Source organism: Thermobia domestica, chromosome 4, assembly GCF_964235325.1.
Source record: "Thermobia domestica chromosome 4, izTheDome1.hap1.1, whole genome shotgun sequence".
Lineage (NCBI taxonomy): Eukaryota > Metazoa > Arthropoda > Insecta > Zygentoma > Lepismatidae > Thermobia > Thermobia domestica.
In genome coordinates, this window is record NC_137457.1 from 309,663,309 (window position 1) to 309,685,914 (window position 22,606).

Below are 22,606 nucleotides of genomic sequence, written 5' to 3' on the forward strand. Positions count from 1 at the left end.
AATTGCCTTTGTTAAGATTCTCCATTTGCTTGTCACTCTACAACACCTCTTGCGCGTGACAAACGATAATTATAAATTCTTTGCTCAGATTGTAAATTTCTGTTTGGGTAAGGTTTCATCAAGTAAGTTTTCAGAAGGTAGGCTTCATCTCCCAACCAGAAATACATCAATGTAGTATTTGCTCCGGGTAGCTCCTTTTCCCTCCTAATACCAAAAGCACCATTTTCTAGCAAGTGATAAAGACTGGAATTACAAAATATTCCACTATCGCTTTCTTTTCCATAATGGCCAACATCGATAAATAAAAATCTGTAATCAACGTCAGCTACGGCTTGAAGGACAATGGAATAGAAACGCTTATAATTCTAATACATGCTTCCAGAATTTGGTGGACATTGCAAGCGGATGTGCTCCCCATCAATAGAACCGTAACAACTAAGAAAGTTCTATTTTTTAAAGAAATATTTCGACACCTCTTCCAAATAATCTACAGATAAATGATCCTTTTCGAAGTAATTATAAATAACTTTCAGTGGCGTATTTACGATTTTGTTTCGGGAGGGGCTTTGCTAACTTTCGGGGGGGGGGGCTTTGCGTGGAAATGTGAAAATTCTGCAAGATATTTCATTTACTTTACTATACTAAGTAAGATTTCGGGGGGGCTTAAGCCCGGAAGCCACCCCCCTAAATACGCCACTGATAACTTTACATGTTTCATGAACAACTTTTCCTACTGTGGTAATTGGAAAGTCGAGAACAAAATGGCAATGCACGAAATGACATTCCACTAGCCAAGTACCTGAAGTGAAAAGAAAGAGGGAATAAGGATATATAGAATACTTTTTACTACATTAAAATATGTTTACTTAAAAAGGAAATGAAATATTTGTTAAATTTTACGTCCTACTTTATGTTCTGTAGGCTAAACGAGACAGATGATTAGTTAATTATTATGAAAGGAATTGAAGGAATAAGAATATGAGGGAGATTTGGAGAACCCCGATAAAACCAACGGACAACATGATGGTCACCACTTACTGACATGGGCTGGGATCAAACTAGGGACTTCTAGGCCCATAGGTGAGCACTTTACCAGTAAATCACCATATCCCCTTTTCCTTTAAATGTGATAACTAACGTTGTGGATATATCCCTTACGTAACAAAAAAAAAAAAAAAAAAAAAAAAAAAAGCAGGATATGTTTATAATACCATCAGTTGGTACAAGTTTACATTAAATAAGGGATACACTTGCAAGCTCGACTAACTTCTTTGTAACAGCCTGTTCACTAGTTTTGATTTATTTTAAAATATTTTTAATCGCTCATACATGGTTACATATTTTTTTTTTCTGGAATACTCTTACAATTTAATTTTTAAAATATAAGGGAAATGTCCCCAAGTCCCTCCTTTTTAGCTGACACCTCTATTATTACCGGTACATAGTATTCATACATATGAATATTCTATAATTTGCGAGCAGAGAAAATGGTAAAGGAAATTTCTACATGGCATCATGTTTAAAAATTAAACATTCAGACACGAAACTGTGAGCCACAAAGATCGCTTTAACCACCTTCGTGGATCGCCTTTTAAAGAAGGAGAGAGAGAGAGAGAGAGAGAGAGAGAGAGAGAGAGAGAGAAGAGAAAATTTCATTAGCTGCGTCAGGAAATTCTACCATCATGAATGGTATGGTGACATCATATTGACTGCGTACTTGTATTTTGTTTTGTCTATACTCACGTTCCTTCGTTGAATTATCACGTAAGCACGACATCCTCAGAGGTAATATACGCACAATAATCAAAGCAGTGAACTTAAATGTTCTGTTGCGGTTTTCTAATCATTTTGGCACTTCTTTTAATAGTGGAGCAAAGTTTCAGAATGTAAATAATATTTTATTGTGTCTAGGTTCGAGTTGTTGAATTCTTAAAGGGATGTGGTGGTTGCTATAGACATAGATTAATTATATTAATTAATCTATGCTATAGAGCGCTAACCTCTGGGGTTCCTGGTTCGATTCTAGAGCATGTGATTGTGAAGACAACATCTCCTCTTTCCTCTCACATTGTTGTTCCACCAGCTCATTCCCTTTCATTATTCATGCATATCCTTTATCCTAAAAAGCATAATTGTGGGCCGTAAAATTAAAAAAGTGCGATTTCCAAACGGTGAATTAATAAATCGAAAACTACCTTTTAAAAAAAAATGTCGAAGAACTCTTACTGTACTGAATAGGTAGTAGACAAACTTTTCGTTGAACGTTCGGCATCTGGTTCACCATGCCCGTGCTTGCTGTATGAGACTCAATTCATATCTGTACGCGTACGTAAAGATATGGTATCCCAAATTTAAGTACCAGTATACATATAAATGGTTTTGTAGTCCAAGATCAATGTTTCAAATGTCGTTGCGGCGCACCATACAAAATTAATACATGACATATGAACAGAACTGACCCCTGATTTGGTCTTACGTGGCACTTATGTCCAGCCAGACTTGCAAACAACCACTCACAGACGACAAATCTGCCGTGTCGTGACAAAACGCTGTAACTTTGGCGAAGAATTTTTACGAAAATGAGCCTTAAAGTTTTCATCCGAAAATGTGATCTGTATCGTGTAGAACCAGTGTAACTAGGCAATAATGGTCAACCAATCAATTTTCACCAAATTTAATCACACAACATGCATTTACGTAACATTACATGTAACCACGTGTTTCCAAAGTCAAGATACACTATTTCTACACGATACAGATCACATTTTCGGATGAAAACTTTAAGGCTCATTTTCGCAAAACTTCTTCGCCAAAGTTACAGCGTTTTGTCACGACACGGCAGAAATGATGGCTTAACACCCAAAACAAACTCTTGGCCCGCAAAGTGAGAGTTAGTCTGTGTTTAATAATTACAGCAAATTAATAATGTTTATAATAGAATGTGAAAGAAACACTTTAAAAAAAATAAACTACGTCTTAACATCTAAAATAATTTAAAGAACCTAATTAATCATTCGCTTTATACTCTCATTTGTTTAACTGGACGAACCCAGACTTAAAGAAAAAGAGTTTTCTGCCCAAATCTTATAAGCAGTGGGAAATTTTAATACTATAGAAATTGACCCTCCTTCCCTCCTAGAAATTGAATTTTCAAGACGCTGAAACATATTTCATTACTTTTACTTAAAATTTGAAATACCGAGTTTCACGCATCCAGGTTAAGCATTTTACAGTGGAAAGTTTATAAATATGTCAAGTTTCACTTTACTAGCTTCAAAGATTTGCGAGATACGCTACTCTTTTTTAAAAAAATCTTACTCCACCCTTTTACGATACTTATTTCCAGAAATTCTTTCTTATATCCTGCTTTCGTAAGAAAATGATTTTTTTTTTTAAATTACATTTAACGACTCTACTTGTAGTACAATACCCAGAAAGTCACTTATCTTAACACTTTTACATAAGAGTACAGAAGATAAAGACAGTCAAACAAAAGAACATTCATGAAAAGTTTCCGTTTTCTTTTGACTTAATTTATTCATCAATTTCCCACAAGCTGTAGTTTTAAATTCACGCACTGTCAATGCCCAGGTTTCAAAAAGTTTACAAACTGAAAATATAATAATAATAATAATAATAATAATAATAATAATAATAATAATAATAATAATAATAATAATAATAATAATAATAATATATGTATTTATGTATTTGTGTTATATATATATATTATCGTGTTGAAGCTTTCGTAATTTGGTAATATACTTTTGGTTTACTTTTAATATGAAAAAACCGGCTCCCCTGGTAAAGTTTGCAGGCTACATCCCTAAATGACTATGTATTGACTTCTTCAAACGTACTGCGATGCGTATTACATTAGTAATTTAGCGTTATTTGTTGTTCTTTCTTGCATATATATATCGACCCTATTAAAACACACTGCGAAATATAGTACTGTTTGCGTTCTTAATGTGTATAGTCGGTATTTGAAGCTGATTTGTGAAGTGTCTGGTGGACTTTTGCCCTAATTAAGCAAACTTTGGTGGGTTTTTGTCCTACCTTTGGAAAGTTCGTGGGCTTTTGTTCTACTTGCAATAAAATACGCTCCACAAAGTTCATATATTGCAATTCTAAATGCTTGGTTGTGTGCAGTTGCCTCTTGTCAGTCTGAACGCTCAGATAACGTGCTAATTAATTGTGTAATTGGGGATATCAGAACTGACAAGTTGCGCCCAGGATTTTGTAAACATTGAATTTGGTAGAGCATAAAGTAGGATCTGACCTATGTTGCGTGAAAATAAAATTGAACATATACAAACGAAATAGATTGTGATGTCTAAGGGCTTGAAAAGGGTGAGAAGGGAATAGCTTTTGGGATTGGTTAATCTACTTACACTTACTTGTAAATCTCGGTGTTTCCCGCTCGACGATTCTTCCAGTGGATTGATCTCCGTCCATCATTCTCTCTGATCTATTGGGCGTCCAGGTAGTCGCGTGTTAAGGGTTTGCGAAACCCGGGCAGGAAAACTAATGTTGCGAAGACAGCAAATTTAATCAAAATCAAAATTGCTCTTTGACGAATTATCCATCGTAGTAGATAGCTATAACGTTAGCTAATACAAGGTGCTTTCTAGGTTAGAGCAAGGTAAACTTCTCGTAATTCGGAATTGTAGCTCGTGCTCCTACATGTTGACTCGTCTCTCATATGATCCGGACTACCTCTTTCAAAAGTCTCTCAAAGTTTTTTTGTTCGAAGTCCCTTCCGGGTTAATATCCTGGGTCGTTGACTATTTCTTCAAATCTTTAAGTTTAACGTCCCACGGTTATGCAGGTTAGGCAAAGGAGACGGTGATAATGAGAAATGAATGAAATGGTGGAATGAAGAAAGTGGGAGGAAACGGGAGAACCCCGAGAAAATCCACGAGCACGATTTTTGTCCACCACAAAGTCCACACGGCGCGAGCTGGGATCGAACCAGGGACCCCAAGCACCGGAGGTGAACGCTCTACTATTTCTTCAGTTTCGATAAAAAGTGCGTCCACATAGATTAACCAAAATTGAGGTGATGATAGGAATGCTGACAGGAAAACAATTTGTCGTTTTTATTGATTAAGAAATTACATGTGTTGAAGGAATTAACAAACAGTAAGAAAACTTCCTTGTAAGAAAAGAAAATGAACTTAGAGAAGAAAAGAAAAGAGATTCAACTTTAAATAAAAGATGATGCTTTGTACTGCATGGAATTTTAAAATAGAATGCTACAAAGTCCGAAATAAAATGCTTCATTACATGTTCAAGTACACATATCTTCAAACTTGGTTTCAGAAAAGTCTGGTAAAATAGGCTGTTTAAACATTTTTATTAAATTCTTTTTTAGAAATTTGTTATGGGAGTCACGTATCTCCATTTGAGAGAAACGAATTTCTTAACCAATTATATAATTAATTCTTATAATGAAATATGTTGTAAAATGTAATTCATGTATAACTGCAGAACAGATAATAATTATTTTAGTAGTAAAAATATAGCTGTTACCGTTGGAATAAGATACGTTCGTAACATTATTGCCAACTAGTTACTGCATGGTCGCAATTTCGTGTGGTGCTGGCGACTTTCAGAACTAATGGGGGGTGAATGAACAAGGCACAAGACCTAAATGGCACTAGTCCTAAACGGCGCAAGATCTAAAAATCATTTCGCGGCACTAGTCCTAAACGGCGCAAGATCTAAAAATCATTTCGCGGCACTAGTCCTAAACGGTACAAGACCTAAAAATCATTTTGCGGCACAAGACCTAAACGGCACAAGTCCTAAACGACACTAGTCCTAACCTAAAATTTAGGACTAGTGTCTGTATTTTTAGGACTTATGGCGTTTAGAAGTCATGAATGTAACCCGCTGTGCATATCTTAGAATGTAACCCCCTGTCCTTTTTCTACATTTTCGTTGGTGCGTATCATTTTCTTGAATTAGTCCCCAGATGTAGACCTCATTATGTTCTCGTTATATTGTCCTTGGTAACCGCGTTCGAAAGTCACAATGTCTTGGTGAAAGAGCTCACTGTGCACCTCTGTACCCATATTTTCCTTCAAACTGTGCAGATGAGCGTGAAGAACATGGAATTTAAGTGACATCCTACAACTCTGTTGCCATAGTTTGTCATTATGTTCATAAGTTTCACATAATTTTCAGCTCTGTAATTTCCTAAGAAACACTGAACGGCTACCACAAAGCTGTCCAGGCTTCTTTTTCAATCTCAGTTAGCAACATGGACAACTCAGGGGACTAGATTATTATCATCACTTGCGGTCACTTCTTAACACGTTGATTGCCATGTGTATGGTATTCCATACACACAGCTCTCCCATGCAGCGCCGCATGATGATTTTCCATACACAAACAATATAGATATCCCAAGTTTGTTGTGTTTGTTCTATAGGTGTGTATGTAATTACATACATATGGCGTAGAAATCAAAGTTTAAAGTCCGCGCCACGTATATGCAAAACCACACACAAAGAAATTTATGAACAAAGACATTGAGTTTGAGTTTAACACCTCATTCAGCAACGAAGCTATGTGAGCTCCTACTGATTACGGTGGACTCAGAACCACGTGAGCTCTCGCCCAATCTCCCACGCTAAAGGCGCGTACGTTAACCACTTAGCCACGAAGGAGCTCATGAACAAAGACACTTATTGGCTAAAACAAAAATGTGTGATGTGATTTTGAGTTTATCGTCCCTTTCAGCAGCGAGGCTATATGAGACGTGGACCTACTGATTAACGTGGAATCCGAAACACATGAGCTTCCGCCGTACGAAAACAAAGAATTACTGGCTGATTGCTGTCCGTGACGCACAGGTGATAACGGTCAACAGTTTTAATTTTGAACAAATATAGTTTTAATTAGGCACGAATTTAAGTTACAGTGTACAGTGGGGAAGGCTACCCTAATAGCATTCAATATCCTCAGGATGTCCAATGGGATGTCCCGATGGGATATTTGCGATGTCCATGCGACATCCCACGATATCAGCAGGACGTCCTGTAGCTGTTGATCAGATGGCCGAATGTCCGCTTCATGGATATCCCATGGACGTCCCGCGAGACGTCCGTGTGATGTCTGCGAGACGTGATTTGTACATCGCGATGGGACGTCCGGTGGATGTCACATGGATATCTCAAATCGCCTAGCTGGACGGAGAAGGGAGGGAGCACCCTTTGCCCTTCCTTATTTTACTAAACGAAGATATAAATGTCCTTTATGAGGCTTGAATACCCTGCTTCCGAGAGACGGGCTTTCCATCGTCAAGAGTCCTAGTTGAATGTCCATCCAACTATGACTCCTAATATGAAGTCCGTCACTCGGAAGCAGGACATTTCCCGCACCATAAAGGAAATTTAATTAGATCTTCATTTAGTAATAAAAGAAAAGACAAAGGATGCAAACAATGTAATTTCTGTAATACTTATATAATTAATTTGGACGTAGCATTCTAGTGGACGTACTAATTCAGAATAGAGAAAAAAAGTTTCTAAGAAAACTGACTTAACCATACCAGCTTCGTGGAAATGTGGTGTTATTATATAATATACGAAAAGATAAAAAAAATAGTTGCGGGTTCAAAATATATGTCGTGATAAACCACGAAAGCAGCTCTGCAACCATACGCCCAATGCATTTCCATGGCTGAGCGAGAATAGTGAACGTTTTTTTTAAATTTTAGTTTAGTGTCGACAGGATTTTAGTTTGCGAACTATCAGTCACCGGTACCGAATCCTATCAGCTGCGCAACAAAGTTACAGATGATTAATGAAGAGAAACGGAACAATCAACTATCAGAAGATTATATATATATATGTACAGTATGTAATACTTATTAATTGAAAAATTGATTAAAATTTTGTTTTCAATTTCATAATTTACATTGAGGCTAAAAACCAAGTACAGTAGATTTTCTTTATTTCAATAAATGCTAAAACTATGCTAAATTACTGTGTACAGTCATTGCTTCCACATAGTATTATTTACATATGCAAATAATGATACAAACACAAAATATGGCATACATCACAAAAGGTTTTTCAGTATAAAAATAAATGCAACATGAATCCAAGAGGCTGGTTCTCAACCTTTTCAATTCAACACCTCCATTACCAAATTTGTTGAAAAAAATGCAAAATTCTGAGTGAGTTTTAAAACTTTTACAAAAAAGCAGTTACATACAGTACCACTACGCACTGAATTTCATAAAAAGTCTTGTAATTCAAGTTTAATCCATATAAATCATACACTTCCATAAAAATAAAAAAGAGAATATGTAACCTTATAAAAGGTTATCCCAATGTCTTTGCCTTGAGCGACATTAAAAAAAAATGATTCAACATAATCTGTTTGTGACTAAGTTGTAAGAAGAAGAAGACCGACTTTTAGAATAAATAACTTGGGTATTATTATCACTCAAACACATTTCTTGAAAAACTGTTGTCTGTTGTTCCTACAATAAAAAAAAAAAAAAAATCACCGTTAACTGCAGATTTCACAGATCGTTAAATCTGCATGACAGAACATCAAAACAATGCGTTTTTAGTTTTATTTTACACTTTTTCTTGCATAACTAATCATTGTTAGTGTTGTTCTTCTGCCTGAGAGCCCGCTCTTTAGCATGACGAAGCCACTTCTTTATTACATCTGATATCTCTGCATCTGTTGATGCCTTGCAATGCTTGTGATACCGCGCAATGCCTGCAATAATAAAAACAAACTATTAAGTAAATGATTATATACAATATAAAACATGTTCAGAAAAAGGGGTTACAAACTTTCAGGGCAGATCAAAAGAAAGTAAAGAAGGCGTCGTCTCGGAGATAAAAGCTGCCGAAAACGTGGGAAACAACTTCAGAAACTATTTAACGTTATGGTACTAATTAGTGTTGTGCAAAGCTTACACTTGAAGTCATACCTACATTAGTTAGAAAATGCGTGTTTCAAATCTGTACAATGCGTTCGGACGGGATTACTCCGAAAGGCGATACAGAATTTATTTAAGGAGTTCCTTACGCACGCATTAGAGTTTTGGAATATATATATATTTCCAAATCGAGCAGGTATGACTGAGTGCGAAAGCTTAAACCGCACTCTGTACGTTGAATAGTTTATGAAATTCGATTTCCCACATTGTCGGCAGCTCATATCTCCGAAACGAACCGCAAAAGACATGTTTAGTGCGGCTTTTTCCTTCTTTTGATGCAATCTTTCTGCCCTGAAACTTTGTGACCCTTTTTCCTGAACATCTTTGTACTTAGTACAAATCTAATAATTGTCTACAATAAGAATGAGAATTTAACACAATTGTCGATCTTGTAATATTTGAGATTTTTGAACTTCCTTTTTAACATTAACTCTCGTTATCCAGGTTATTTCCAAGAGATCCGGACGTAGTCATCAGATGAAACTTTTCTTAAGAAACAATACCATTGAGCACTTTTCCTTTTTTTTTTTTCCAATGTATTGTTAAGTATGTATCTTACTCCCATAAACGGAGTTCAGGAAATAGGAATATTGCTGCTGTCCATGAAGTGCACGTAAACATAGATATATGACATACAAAGCATGGATATAAAACATTGATACATTATTAACTTTCGGGAATAATCCTCCCTTCTGTTGAATGAAGTTCGAGAGTCACACGGATTTAAAAAGTCATAATAACTAAGTGGACTAAGACGTGAAAACAATGAACTGCACTACTTTGTCACTGTTCAGTGTTTTCTTTACATTTGTTTGTTGCCTTCTTAAGCGTAAATAACAGTGGCAATATTTTTTTGACATCAGTTGTTTAGTTCAGCTAGTTTCCTTAATTATTTTAATCCACTTGATTTTCCGACTTTATTCAACTGAAGAAGGAAAATTGGCTATTTTAATTTTATATAATGGAAATTGGCTATCCATTTTTCCTTAAGCTTTGTCTTCATAAAATACTTCCCATAATTTCTTCTTTAGCTTCCATTGTTCATTTTAAGCCAACTTAAGCTTTTATGATGTCAATTAATGTGATTGACAAATCATTTTTTAGTTTGTTTATAAATATTACATTATTTAAACGGTATAAACATTTTGAAGGCTTCTTAACTGTCAGTCTTGGCTCGAAGTGAAGCAAACTCTATGAATAAGCTCTGTTAATTGGACCAAGACCACAGGAATGTTGACAGTTTTTATTTCAGGAGTTTGCTCACGAATAAGAGCTTACTCATCTCATTCATAAGCAAAATGAGCAGACTCTGTTTTAGGACCCACTGTCTTATAAGCAATTTTACTTTTACTTGTAAATCTCTGCTTTTACTTTAACATTCATATGATACCCACTGTAACAAACTTTAGGCATCTTAAACTGAACCATCAATATAGATTGTAGAAATTGATGTACTTGCGAATTTAAATATACCGAACCTCTATAGGTGCCGGTATCGTCAAAATTAATGAACCATAAATACTTTGTACTTACTCATGATTACTTCACACAAACGTAGATTCTGAAAAACATGCTTCCCTTTGGCTCCAAGCCAACTGAATCTTGATGCAACTTCATTGTCCATTGTACGCTTCAAAAGGTTGACAACAATGGAGTCGAGATTATGCCCGCCAATCCTTTGAAGTTCATTCACCTGTAAGTAACACAGTATGTCTTACACGGGATGTACCGAACCTTATATTCCCAACAAGGAAACTATCACAAAGACAATAAATAGATTAGTATAAAAGGAAAAATAATACCGGTACTGTAAAAATTTAGTATCGGAAACCAGCAGAGAAATGATACTAGTACTTTTGTGCCTTGTAAAAGTCTGTCCCCAAAACACATGACAATGATGTGAACACGAAGTGTTTACTATGTCTGAAGCTATTCTTTTTACAAGATTTAAAACAACTTGAAGACAAAACGATCGAGAGTTTAGATCCAACAGCAGAACTTATTAAGCCTGCACTATTAAACTATGGTTCACGCGACGTTCTTACAAAACTGTAGTCTAATGGACTACTGCTTTTTTATTACCTACTTCTCATATATATTTTTATTATGTATTAGGATTAGTTCAGAGGGCTGCAAAGACTAGTAATAAAGCGTGGGATTCATGTACAACTGGTCCCAAGTTCGATTCCCGCTCAAAGTACCCTATTTCTCTGGAGTCTTCACAAAAACTGGGTAGCCAAGTAGGCCTAAATAAAGAGATGATCTAGAAAGTTGCCGGCTAAGCCTGTTGGTGAGCAAGATGAGGAAACACTGCTGATCACAGGCCCGTTATTCAAGTGGACGCAGATCAAGTGGACGTAGATCAAGTGATCACTAGAAGATAGCATTGGAAAAACTCAGGACCGCAAGGGTCTGTAACGCCAACGTTTATCAGGGTGTCTACTATATCAGACAAAATTCCCAAACTTTTATTCCCTGAAAATTACTGAATTATGAAACAATCGAAACAAAATTTGGGTCAAAAAATTGGTATTTACAATACCTTAGTTGTGAAAGGTTCTAGAACACTGGCTCTCCTTTCAACCCACCACTCAGAGGATAAGTTTCAAGGGAACTGACTCTGAAGGACTGAATTCTCTTATAAATAGGTTGATTTCTCCACGATATCAATAAGACAACTCAATCTTGGAGAGTCAGTTCCCTCGAAAGTTGCCTTGTGTGTAGTGACCAGTTAAATAAATTCCGATAAAGGTAATAACTGAAATCCATTAACCGATCAAAATTTCACCCTTTGGAAAAAATCTGCGCACAAAACATCGAAATTTTACCTTTTACATTCAGACGAAACATGATCGTGTATTGTCTATCATCAATGCATTCTGGTGAAGTGATGTCTAGGCATACACTTACGTCACAAAAAATCTCGATGTAATTGCCCTTGTTAAATTGTTTACGTACTTCTACGCAAGATTACTCTTGAATCCTATATGGCAGTTACAGGCGGGTATTTTAAAACAATTGGAGCAAGGAAGCAAGCAATAATGGGTCTTCGCGTTCCGCAGATGATAAAAACGAATTAAAAAAAAAAAAAAACAAAAAAAAAAAAAACAGCGGTTTGTGAGATTTGTAAACGGTACACTTTTATTTTTAATTGGACAGTAGAAAGTAATTTAATTAGTGTCCGAGTTTTACATTCGGAAGAATATTGGTTCGTTGTCCGGGGCAGTCATCATCGGTGCAGATTAGGCTTGTTTGTATTCGGAAGGTGGTTGGTTCGATATCCGCGGATAGTTTGTACGATTTTCTCTGTTTCACAAGGTAAATATAAAGAACCTGCTTGGCGCAAATGAGACCTTTGGTGTGGGAGATGTGGGTTCAATTCCGTATTTGTGTACTTCGTCCCTTTTAATTCTGATAGAGAGGGTGCCCCCTTCCCCATTATATTGTAAGTTTTACCAACGGAAAAGCGTAGTTATTTCTGTGTTTTTCTTTATTATTTTAGGTCGTTTTAATTTTCATCATAGTTTTTGTAATTTTGGGGTGGGGGTATCGGGGAAGCCCTCCCCCGTTGTGATTTTATTCCGCTTTTGCCTCAAATATTATTACTTTTACAAATGAAAAAGTACAGAAGAGTGAAACGTGCATGAAAACCAAAAGGGCAGAAAAGAGTTCTCTGCGGTTCTATGGATTAGTAGCACGTCAACCATATTTTCCAACGTGGTCTCTCATTGCATCATTAAGATTAATTTCTGGAATAGTTAATATTCGTTTACAAATTGAATGTCGGGGTTCAACAACCAGAGATGCAGAGGTGGGCCCGGTATCTAAGTGAAAATATCTTATTTTATTTGTAGTAACTGCTGTAGGAACTGTAGAAACTGCTTTTTTTTAAAAAAAAAAAAAAACAACTGCAAACTGCACCCCATCAAACGGTCCTGTGCCGTTCTACCTAGAGAGAAATATACCTGTCTCTTGATGCTCTGTTACAAAAGGAGTATTTTAAAGGACTTACTAGCTTTATTCTGTAATCTTTATCCTGTAGTTTGGATTCTATGGCATCCATTTGTTCAACAGAAGTTATGGGGAAGTAACTGGACAAAATCGAGGCTTCCTGTACATCCAATTCAACAGTCTCTTTCTTTTCGTCTATTTTGTTCTCAATCCTGGCCAAAGATTGACACATATCGTTTATAGTGTATTTGATACTAGCCATTGTTCGCAACATCTGCTGGTGAAATCCAGTGCACCCTAGCAAAAAAAAAAAAAAATACAGTAAATTCTTACTAGTTGGTAATGAAAATTACTTTTACATGCAATACACTTCAAATAAAAAAATTACAGCTAGCCAGTAGAGTGCAAGATAATGTATGAAGTACATATACATCATATGGAAAACAATATCGAATCTGAAAAGATTTCCCTAACTAAGTAACCTTACCCAGTTTCACGCCGACTTGCATGGAACTTGGAATTTAAAAATATATATATATATATATCAACCGAATATTTTGTTGCTTCATCGTTCAGTAACAGCGAAATATAGAGCCCAAGAAAACAATAACATGATATTTAGGAAACATTAATGAACTATTGAGAAAAGGTACGTTTTATTATTACAAAGTCTTGAAGCATATGAAAGAAAAAAATATACATCAGAAAAATCTATTACTCCAAGTAGCGCGATTGACCCTGGGTTAATCCTATCTTAACATAAGTTCCAAATCCTAATGTAATATTTACGTCGCTTTTTTGTTTTATATATATATATATATATATATATATATATATATATATATATATATATATATATATAAAGACAGCATAACAACCTCTTTAAGTGTGACTACTTTTCTAGAAATACAAGGAACCTAACATATATTTTCCTTAAAGAAATCTATATTTGAAGTAAAGCATAAATGTTTAGTAGCATTAGCATTTCTGAAGTATAGCATAGCACAAATGTCTCCAGTGGATAAGCTCGCCTTGTAATCAAGGTGTCCCGGGCTCAATTCCAGGTTGGGAACAAAAGGTTCGGATCCCTCGTTCAACTGTAGTTCCTGTCCTTACGACGTCAACATCCCATGGAACGCAATGGCAAATCACCATATGGATTCACCTTACCCACGAACCTTTGGGTCAGACCTGTCTTCGGGCAGAACACCACATCATCATCATCATCAGTAGCATAGAATTAATATCATTTCACATTCCTAGAATTACCCTGAGGAAGAAGATATTTTGACTAATTGTCCGTATGTTACCCCACCCACTACAAATAAAAAGGAATATACCGTATGGAGGGACTCTTGTCATTGTTGATAACTGGTTGAATATAAAGGTTTCTATTGACATTTCGTGCGTTAGAAACATTTTTACTGTAAAAGCATATTAAGTATTATAAAAACTATAAATGGAAACTTACAAACGAATTGAATTTAAGATCTAATTTTATATATTACTGGAACTAACCTTCGTGTTCTTGGACAGCAGTACTCTCATCTGAGGTGACTGGGCTCCGCTTAGGAGTTTTTGCCATTCCAGGATCATCCACATTGGTGCTCGTCACGACCTTTTTAGAAAAGAGATTCGGTACCGGTGGCAAAGTCTTCTTTATTGTAGAAACACTTTGTTTAATCGCTTCACTAAGGGCAATATCTTCGTCCGAAGATGATGATTGCTGTTTTCTAGCTCGTATGCGACGTTTCTTTTTCTGTATCTCAAAAGATTCTTCATTACCAGTATCAACTTCGGTCTGGTCTCTCGCGAGTTCTAATTTCTCCATCCCACGCTCGTAAGAATCTAGAATGAATATTGAAACAAATTAGAGAGTACTAATATCGCTTCTAATCATGTTCGTCAGTAAAATTATATACAATGTCAGAATTGCTTCGAATTAAGCAGAAGCGAATGCAAGACCATTTTGAGCTGACTCAACGTGTGTTCACCTGTTTGGCTTTATTCCCAGACTGTCGCTTAGACCACTTGGGACTTCGCTCCAGCAACTCACTGATTTCTGCTATAGATTCGAAAAATAGTACTTCTTATAGAGGTTTCAATTTTTTCCATTTAATGTTTTTAAGTTGACCCCAGGGCCATAATGACGGGAAGGTAGGGGGCAGCTTTACAGAATTAAAACCCATTTTTGAACCCACCTTTTATTTTTATCCATTTCTACCTTCAGTTGCACTTTTTACCCATTAGGTCTACTGTGCCCGACTTTTGCCTCTAAGGGCACTATGTTGCGGCCCCCGAGAATTTTGCTTACGAAACTGAAATCTGTTATCGTCAAAATTCTGGTTTCGTACATGTTTCCCTCAGATCCATTTTTTCATCCATTTTTAACATGCACTTTGTATACATATGTGTATACAGAAAAGGAGACATTTATTTCTGACAAATCTTCATATAAAGTTTCATAGTAGCAAAAATATTAATTGGTTCAGTAGTTTTCGCGCCAAATCATAACAAAAACGAGTGTAGATGCCAATCGTAGGAGCTACTACCGCTTCAGCTCAACAAGCAGCCAGAAGCTTTTTTTTTTATATATATATGACCACTATGTAACCATCACTATGATTATTTTTTAAAAAATTACGTTTGGTAACATTCAACGCCTCATTATTATGAAAATTCAAAGAGCCCCGAGGCACCGTGAATGAAAACCGTAACCTTCAAACAACCAAAAATTGAAATATCCACATTCCTGGACGTTGAACCGTAGTGCATCATGCTTTTAATCATGAACTCCAGGCGAGACAAACAAAAGTTTAAACCAATCGGTATTACGTTCTTGATTTTTTTTAGAAAATAAGTTTCGCATACGATGTCACAAATATCCAATGATCAGTATATCACTGATGCAGTTGAATAAGCAATAAATAGATTTAAACCATGTTAATAGAAACTATCCGCCACTTAGGACAGACCAAATCGTAAGTAAAATATTCTTTGTCTCTACTTTCTGTAATTTACGTTGGTGTTACCTTGCTTCATTATAAGGCGCCATATTTTATCTAAATAAAATGTCACAATAAAATTTTGATAGTTTCCCCATTATTTTTAGCCCCGCTTCCTTTTCAAATTCAGAAATTCCGCAGTTCAGTTTGCTGTACTGCCACGCGCTTACCCCACTACTAAATGCGGACAAAATTACCTTTCCAAGGGTGAAGAAGTCATTGCTGTATCTCTTAACGGTTCTAGTTATGGTCTATTTCTTGTACTTTCATAGGTTTAATTTTGTATACACGTCTTTAAATGTGAATAGCCTTGCTCCGAATGCATTGTTTTAATAAATAATTTGGGATTGTTCATTGCACACATGAGCCATTCACATATGTTTGTGTGAACGACATTGCTCATGGTCACTTGGCACATGTTCCGACCAGTGACAGTTCCAGATCAGAACTGCAAGGAGCGGGCTACACAAGCCGTACCTCGTGTTGAAGATCGTGGCATACCAAAAAGAACCTTTATTTCCACCACAGGCTATGCTATATGGGGAATGATGCAGATATCTAGTATAGCATTTTTATTTTTTTTAAGTACAAGGGCCAAATGGCAGGATTTTAAAATGTGCAGGCTAGTGACTGATGCAACATTAATTTTATATTCTTAAGTACAAGGACTAAAATGTTACTAAATATAACTCCCCGTGTTCACATTATCAGATAGCACTACCAAATATAGTCCAGTGTCCAGGTGAAATATGTTTTAAGTAATTGTCAGTGAAGTCAATAGAGGAGATTTATAAGTAATTATGATCAATGTGCCGTTGCGGGGGTCCAATGTTTTACGTGCGAAATTTACATTTTTTCCACTTCTCTTGATAGATTAGGTTAACATTGCTTTACTAATAGTAATAATAGTAAATAGTCATACTTATGACACAACGAATGACATTTACTAATTTTGGCCCTGTACTTAAGAAATACGCCAGGATATTAAAAGCCAATCATACTGGGAGGCACAAAGTGGACTTTTACCGGACGGTGTTTTCCTGCTTCACTGAATATCGAGACAGATATTCCGCCAAATATCCTTCGCTAATTGCCCAGAACTCCTTCTTTCATACAGTATCGGGTGATGCAAATAATCGTTCTTTCGTTCCTAGTGATGTACACAACGATTAAAAAGAGGGTGCAGTGTGTGTACATACAGTTTTGGCAAAGTGTCCTTGCAATCAAAACACCCGACTCTGCACCCTCTGTGTGTGCTATTTCCTTCTTTCGCTCCAGGTGATGTCTAAAATTCTGAAAGTGGGGTATACAGCCCGGTGTTTTGAATGCAAGGACACTTTACCAGGACCGTGTATGTACTCTTGTACTCAAAGATACACCATCTGCACTGCCCTTTTAAGCATTGTTAACATCATTAGGAACAAAAGAGCGATAATTTGCATCATAGTGGACTTCTGGGCAATTACCTATCTTTCCATGGGTTCCTCTTTTTTTTTTTCCAATTCACCTTACATCACCATCAACTCTTCCTTCCGGTGGATCATACTGTTTTTCTGCTAGTTTTGGACCCCCGTAACGGCACAAGGACCGTAATTATTAGCAGAATCTTAATCTAACCTACCCAACCTAACCCACCAAAAGAATCGTATTGCAGAAGCAAACAGAACGTAATATAGTCTAACAGCACGAAATTTTTCAAAAAAAAAAAAAAAAAAAAAAAAAAAATAGAAATGTCGATAAATTTGGTAGAGCCATCTGTTAATAAAGTAGTGCCGATACCATGTTTCAGAAATAATTTTAGCAACATTTTGGCCCTTGGGCGTAAAAATATGCTAACATTATTACCATTGCACGATTATTAACATTATCAACATGTGCAGTGGTCTGCACATTCTAAAATCTTGCCAGTCGGCAAATTATTACAAAGAACAAAATTGTCACGAAAGTATAATGTACTATTTCTAAACCAATAATTTTCACTGACCGGCATTAATATGTTTTTACTGCTGCTCCCACAGCCCGCTTCTTGCTGTTCATTGAACTGGAACTGTTACAGATAGGAACATATCATATCACTGTGTATTTTCTTTAAAGTGGTACACAAAAGGGCCTACATCCCATTTGTCGCATTACAAGTAACATTTTTTTTTTTATCGCTACAGTAAACAGACATAACTTTAACTAACCTAGTCAGAAATCACAGTTTACGGTATCAAAAACTACTTTTTTCTCTCTCTCTGACGTATCCGATTCTTTCGGGAGGATTGAACTGCATAAATCTTTAAAAATCACTGCAAGTTATATTATCTAGCCTTGAATCGAGCTATGTTGCATAAACTATCACATCAAATACCTCAATTTTGCTTCGCTTATTTGCATCAGCAACTTCTGTTGTTTCTCGGAACTGCCCGTGAAAATACACGCTAAGCAATCAAATTATTGCACATTTACACTTGATGTGTATTAAACTATTTGCAACAATACGTATTGAATAAACTAAACTTACTTAACTTATATTCTTCAGCCGATTTTAATTGGTTACAAGCGACCAAAACATTTACTACACTGACTCACTTCCATCACCGCCCGCCTTGCGCACGCGCAGTGCATCATGGAAACAACTGCTTTACGTTTGGCGGTCGTCTGCTGAAACAGTGAACGATCGCGCCGCGCTGGAAGTTTCTTCAAACATAGTATGAAATTATTATATAGTGATTGAACTTTATTATCATTATTAATTATCTGTATTACTTCGATATTGCAGAATTATACAATACGATGGACCAAGTAATTATATAATACTTTTCTATTATTATATTATTATTTAATAAACAACAACAATAATAAATAATAATAATATAATAGAAAAGTATTATATAATTATTGTATTTACTCTTTGAAGAAGTATTTTATAATAATAATAATAATAATAATAACAATAATAATGATAATAATAATAATATCAACAACCGCGGGATTATCCTGCCAGGATATCCACAGGATATCGCTCTACTGACAAAGTCGGGATTATCCTGCCAGGATATCCACAGGATATCGCTCTACTGACAAAGCCGGGATTATCCCGATAGGATATCCTCAGGTTATCCTGACTATGTCCCAATATCCCATACGACATAGTGACATCAATGGGACTTGTTCAGAACATCCCATGGATATCGGATGCTATTAGGGTAAGTACTTCGCAAGGATCGTTTTCTTTAAAATATCAAACCCCGTGGAATACCCTGCAAACCTGTCAGTTTGCAGTCCCTATCCTACCAAGTTCCTATCAATATTAAGCAGGTACTGTCTTGTAATGTTGATTTCAATGTTAACCTATATAGGCCTACGGACATCAATACTCGCCCTCAAACGAAGGTGCAGACTATTCATAATTTGCACTATTAAACTCTCTCTCACTATCTGTATTCTTTTAACATGTCTCCCAGCGATTACAACATTTTTTTGGTATCTCAATCACTTCTTCGTAGGACTGCTTTATCTAGAGGCCACTGATTAACTTGGCATTGTATTTCTCACGTTTTTACATTTGGAATTGACAATCATCATTTGGACATTTCAGTTGCCCCTACCTAATATTAACGTTTCTTCGATAATTTCGTAACATTGTATTATTTCTTTGTATTATTAATTAGCTTGGTCATGCTTATTTAAACACTTTTTTCTTTGCACTGACGTGTCACATCTCTTGGACAAAAATGCACTAGCTCTCACTGGAAATCAAATCCAGAACCAATACACTTGAACCATTTGACCACAAGGCACATTTAAAAAGAACTTTGGGAAATTGTGATTAGGAAACATTTAAAAATATATTTAAGAAAGGGTACGGAGCAAACTCACTGTGCTTTTTCGCTCGAATTTCTTACATTGACTCATGTTAGGCTGCATGTATTATTGAAATATTTATTTGGGAAATTGCTAATAAAATAATGTGTTTAGGAAAACTTTGTTAGAAGAAACTTTAGACACAAAATAAAGTACCCATTGGTCATATTTCCGTTAGAAATAACTTAAGCCATCTATTAGAATTATTAAGGATATAATTGTACGTGTACTATAAGCAAAAGCGTCTGAGTAATTTCTGATAAAATCATGAAAAACGTCACCCCAAGAATAAATTATCCCTTGTGGATCTTTACAGGACAAACGAGCTATGCTATATTGTTAGTGTTTTCATAAGACATTTATTTATGAAATACGAACACAATCGCCTGAGTCGTTCTTGAGAAAACCGCAGGGTAAAACTTACTGTCAAAAGTAATTTACCACTTCTAGATTTTCAGAATGAGGGAATTATGCCATATACCTAGGTTATTTATGTAACATTTATTAAGGAAATATGAACAACAAACATCTCCTGAGTTGCTTTTGTGAAGGTCATCGGCAAAAAATTACCCCCAAGGTAAACTATTCTATCTGTAATTTTGAGGATAAACGATTTATGCCATATTGTAAATTATTTATAATCTGGACCAAGTATATTGAGTAATTTTTAAGCAAATCGTCAGGAAAAATTTCACTGTCCAAATAAACTATCTCTTATTGATTTTTCTTTTCGGAACAAGCAAGTTATACAATATTGTAAGATTACTACAGAAAATATTTTTACTGAAATTACAACAAATTTGTCTCAGTTATTACTGATTGTAAAAAAAAATTCTACCCTTGAGAAAACGTCTCCTTCCGTATGTTATCGGGATAAACGATTTATGCTGTATGTTAGTTTATTAATGAAATATTTCTTTACGAAATATGAACAAAATTGCATAAGGCGCTAATGGTAAAATCATCGGGGAAAAACTACTCCTGAATATTTACATGACAACAAGTATTCATTTTGTTAGGCTATTAATGATACGTTTATTTATGAAATGTGGTTGAGAAAATAGTGCAAAAAAAACGCATAACATACAGTAAATTACACCATATGTATTTTTTCAGAAAAATCATTGATACGACGGTGGAGAGTAGTTAATAACATATATATTTATAAAAAATAAATAAAATCGTCACAGCTGTTTTTTTGAGAAAATTGAATTATTTAAAATTTTATCCTTCAGTAAACTACCATTACCTTTAGGTGTCGAAGGATATAAAATTCGAAACGATAGTATGTTATTAAAATGTTATGTCTAGAATTCGGCCCAGATACATTGAACAGTATGGCCTCTAATTGAGTGCATGTAAAAGCGTGACGAACCAACAGGCGAATAGATGGGCAGACATCGAAAAATCATTTTCTCGATATGTAGGGGCCATGTAACTTGAATTCATTGAAATCCCGTATTCGATTTTTGTAACTATCATAACACTTTCTTCTTTTGTCGCTTGAATGTGAAAACGAATAGGCCTACACCGGAACGCAAAGTGATAATTTGTAATCCTAAAAATTTAATTTGTTATGTTCAATGTGTTGTTACGCTAGAAAAAACCACTTATGCCTGTTACATCATTTTATTATCAGTTTTTCACGCTATTGTACAATTCGGAAGAACGATATGATTATAGTTAATATCCATGGCATATTTTGGAAGCATTCGTGTTCCTCACAAATAGAGCTATATAATTTAGTTTTGTTTAAAGAAAGCATTTTTTATTCCTTACGCAGACTTATGATTGCATTTCTTGCACTTGAGGATATGAAAAAGGGAGAAACAGAGAGAGTCAATACTCTAAAACGAAACACACACACATACACACAACCTAGAACAATAATTTAACAACAGCTTTTTTGACAAAGAGCTATTCTACTTCATTCGCTGTGACTGTAAGGCTGCAGGTCGTGCATTTTTTCTGTTCCTGACTCGCAGAAACACACGGCGGGCGGAAACAAACTAATTGAAAAATAAATCCTAATTATGTTCAGCTAGATGAAAAAAATCGAGGGTGACACATATGTGTGCATCCACACAGGATTACGAGTTATACATAAGGTGTAAGCGGACCATGTGCAGCGCACAAGATTAAAAGTTAAAACCACATCTGCAACATTTGCAGCCGCCCCTTGTCAGTCTGTAAGTTCAGATACCGTGCTAATTAATTATCTAGTTGGGGATGTCAGAACTGACAAATTGCGAACAGGATTTTGTAAACATTGAATTTGGTAGATCATAAAATTCAGGATCTCACCTGGGTTGCATACAAATAAAATCTAGCATATACAAAAGAAACAGATTTTGATGTCAAAGGGGTTGAAGAGGGTAAGAAGGGAACGACTAGTGATGGGCAGTGGAAATATTCCCATTTTGAAGGAATTTTAAAAATAGGAATATTCCCGGGTTTTTTCCCTGGCTTATAAATTCCCGGGGAGGAATTTATTTTCTTTTGTTTACTTTATCTCCCACATTATAAGAACCATATGACTAATTACTTTATTTCAATATATTATGATTTACTTCTAGCTTTTAAAGAATTTGGAGGTTAAAAAAGTTAAAATTCTTTGTACTTTATATAACTAATAATATGATTTTTTAAATTCCATTTCTAGTTGCACTAAAAAGTAAGGTAAATGTTTAGTATTGGGGGAACAAAACTAGGAGAAAGTAGGATGATTTACGAAAGAAATGAGTTGATAGTGGTGTTCAAATAGTCAAGAAAGTATCAAACACAATTTTTTCTAGGACAGTAGGGGATTTGTATAAACCGTAAAGGT

General features: G+C 35.5%; 1 protein-coding gene across 2 annotated transcripts in view; it reads right to left on the reverse strand.

Moving 5' to 3' along the window:
• Positions 1-7,686: 7,686 nt before the first annotated feature.
• LOC145684292 (uncharacterized) overlaps positions 7,687-22,606 on the reverse strand; it is a 68,635-nt gene continuing 53,715 nt past the window's right edge. Inside the window, exons 1-5 of one of the 2 annotated variants that reach the window (XM_081756455.1) lie at positions 18,437-18,552; positions 14,444-14,773; positions 12,987-13,222; positions 10,508-10,667; positions 7,687-8,748 (exon numbers count right to left, since the gene is read on the reverse strand). In XM_081756455.1, the coding sequence (XP_081612581.1) occupies positions 8,621-8,748; positions 10,508-10,667; positions 12,987-13,222; positions 14,444-14,756 (837 nt within the window). In that variant the 5' untranslated portion in view covers positions 14,757-14,773; positions 18,437-18,552 and the 3' untranslated portion in view covers positions 7,687-8,620. Of the gene's footprint in view, positions 8,749-10,507; positions 10,668-12,986; positions 13,223-14,443; positions 14,774-18,436; positions 18,553-22,606 lie in introns of those variants that run through there. The other variant, XM_081756456.1, reaches the window with a different exon arrangement.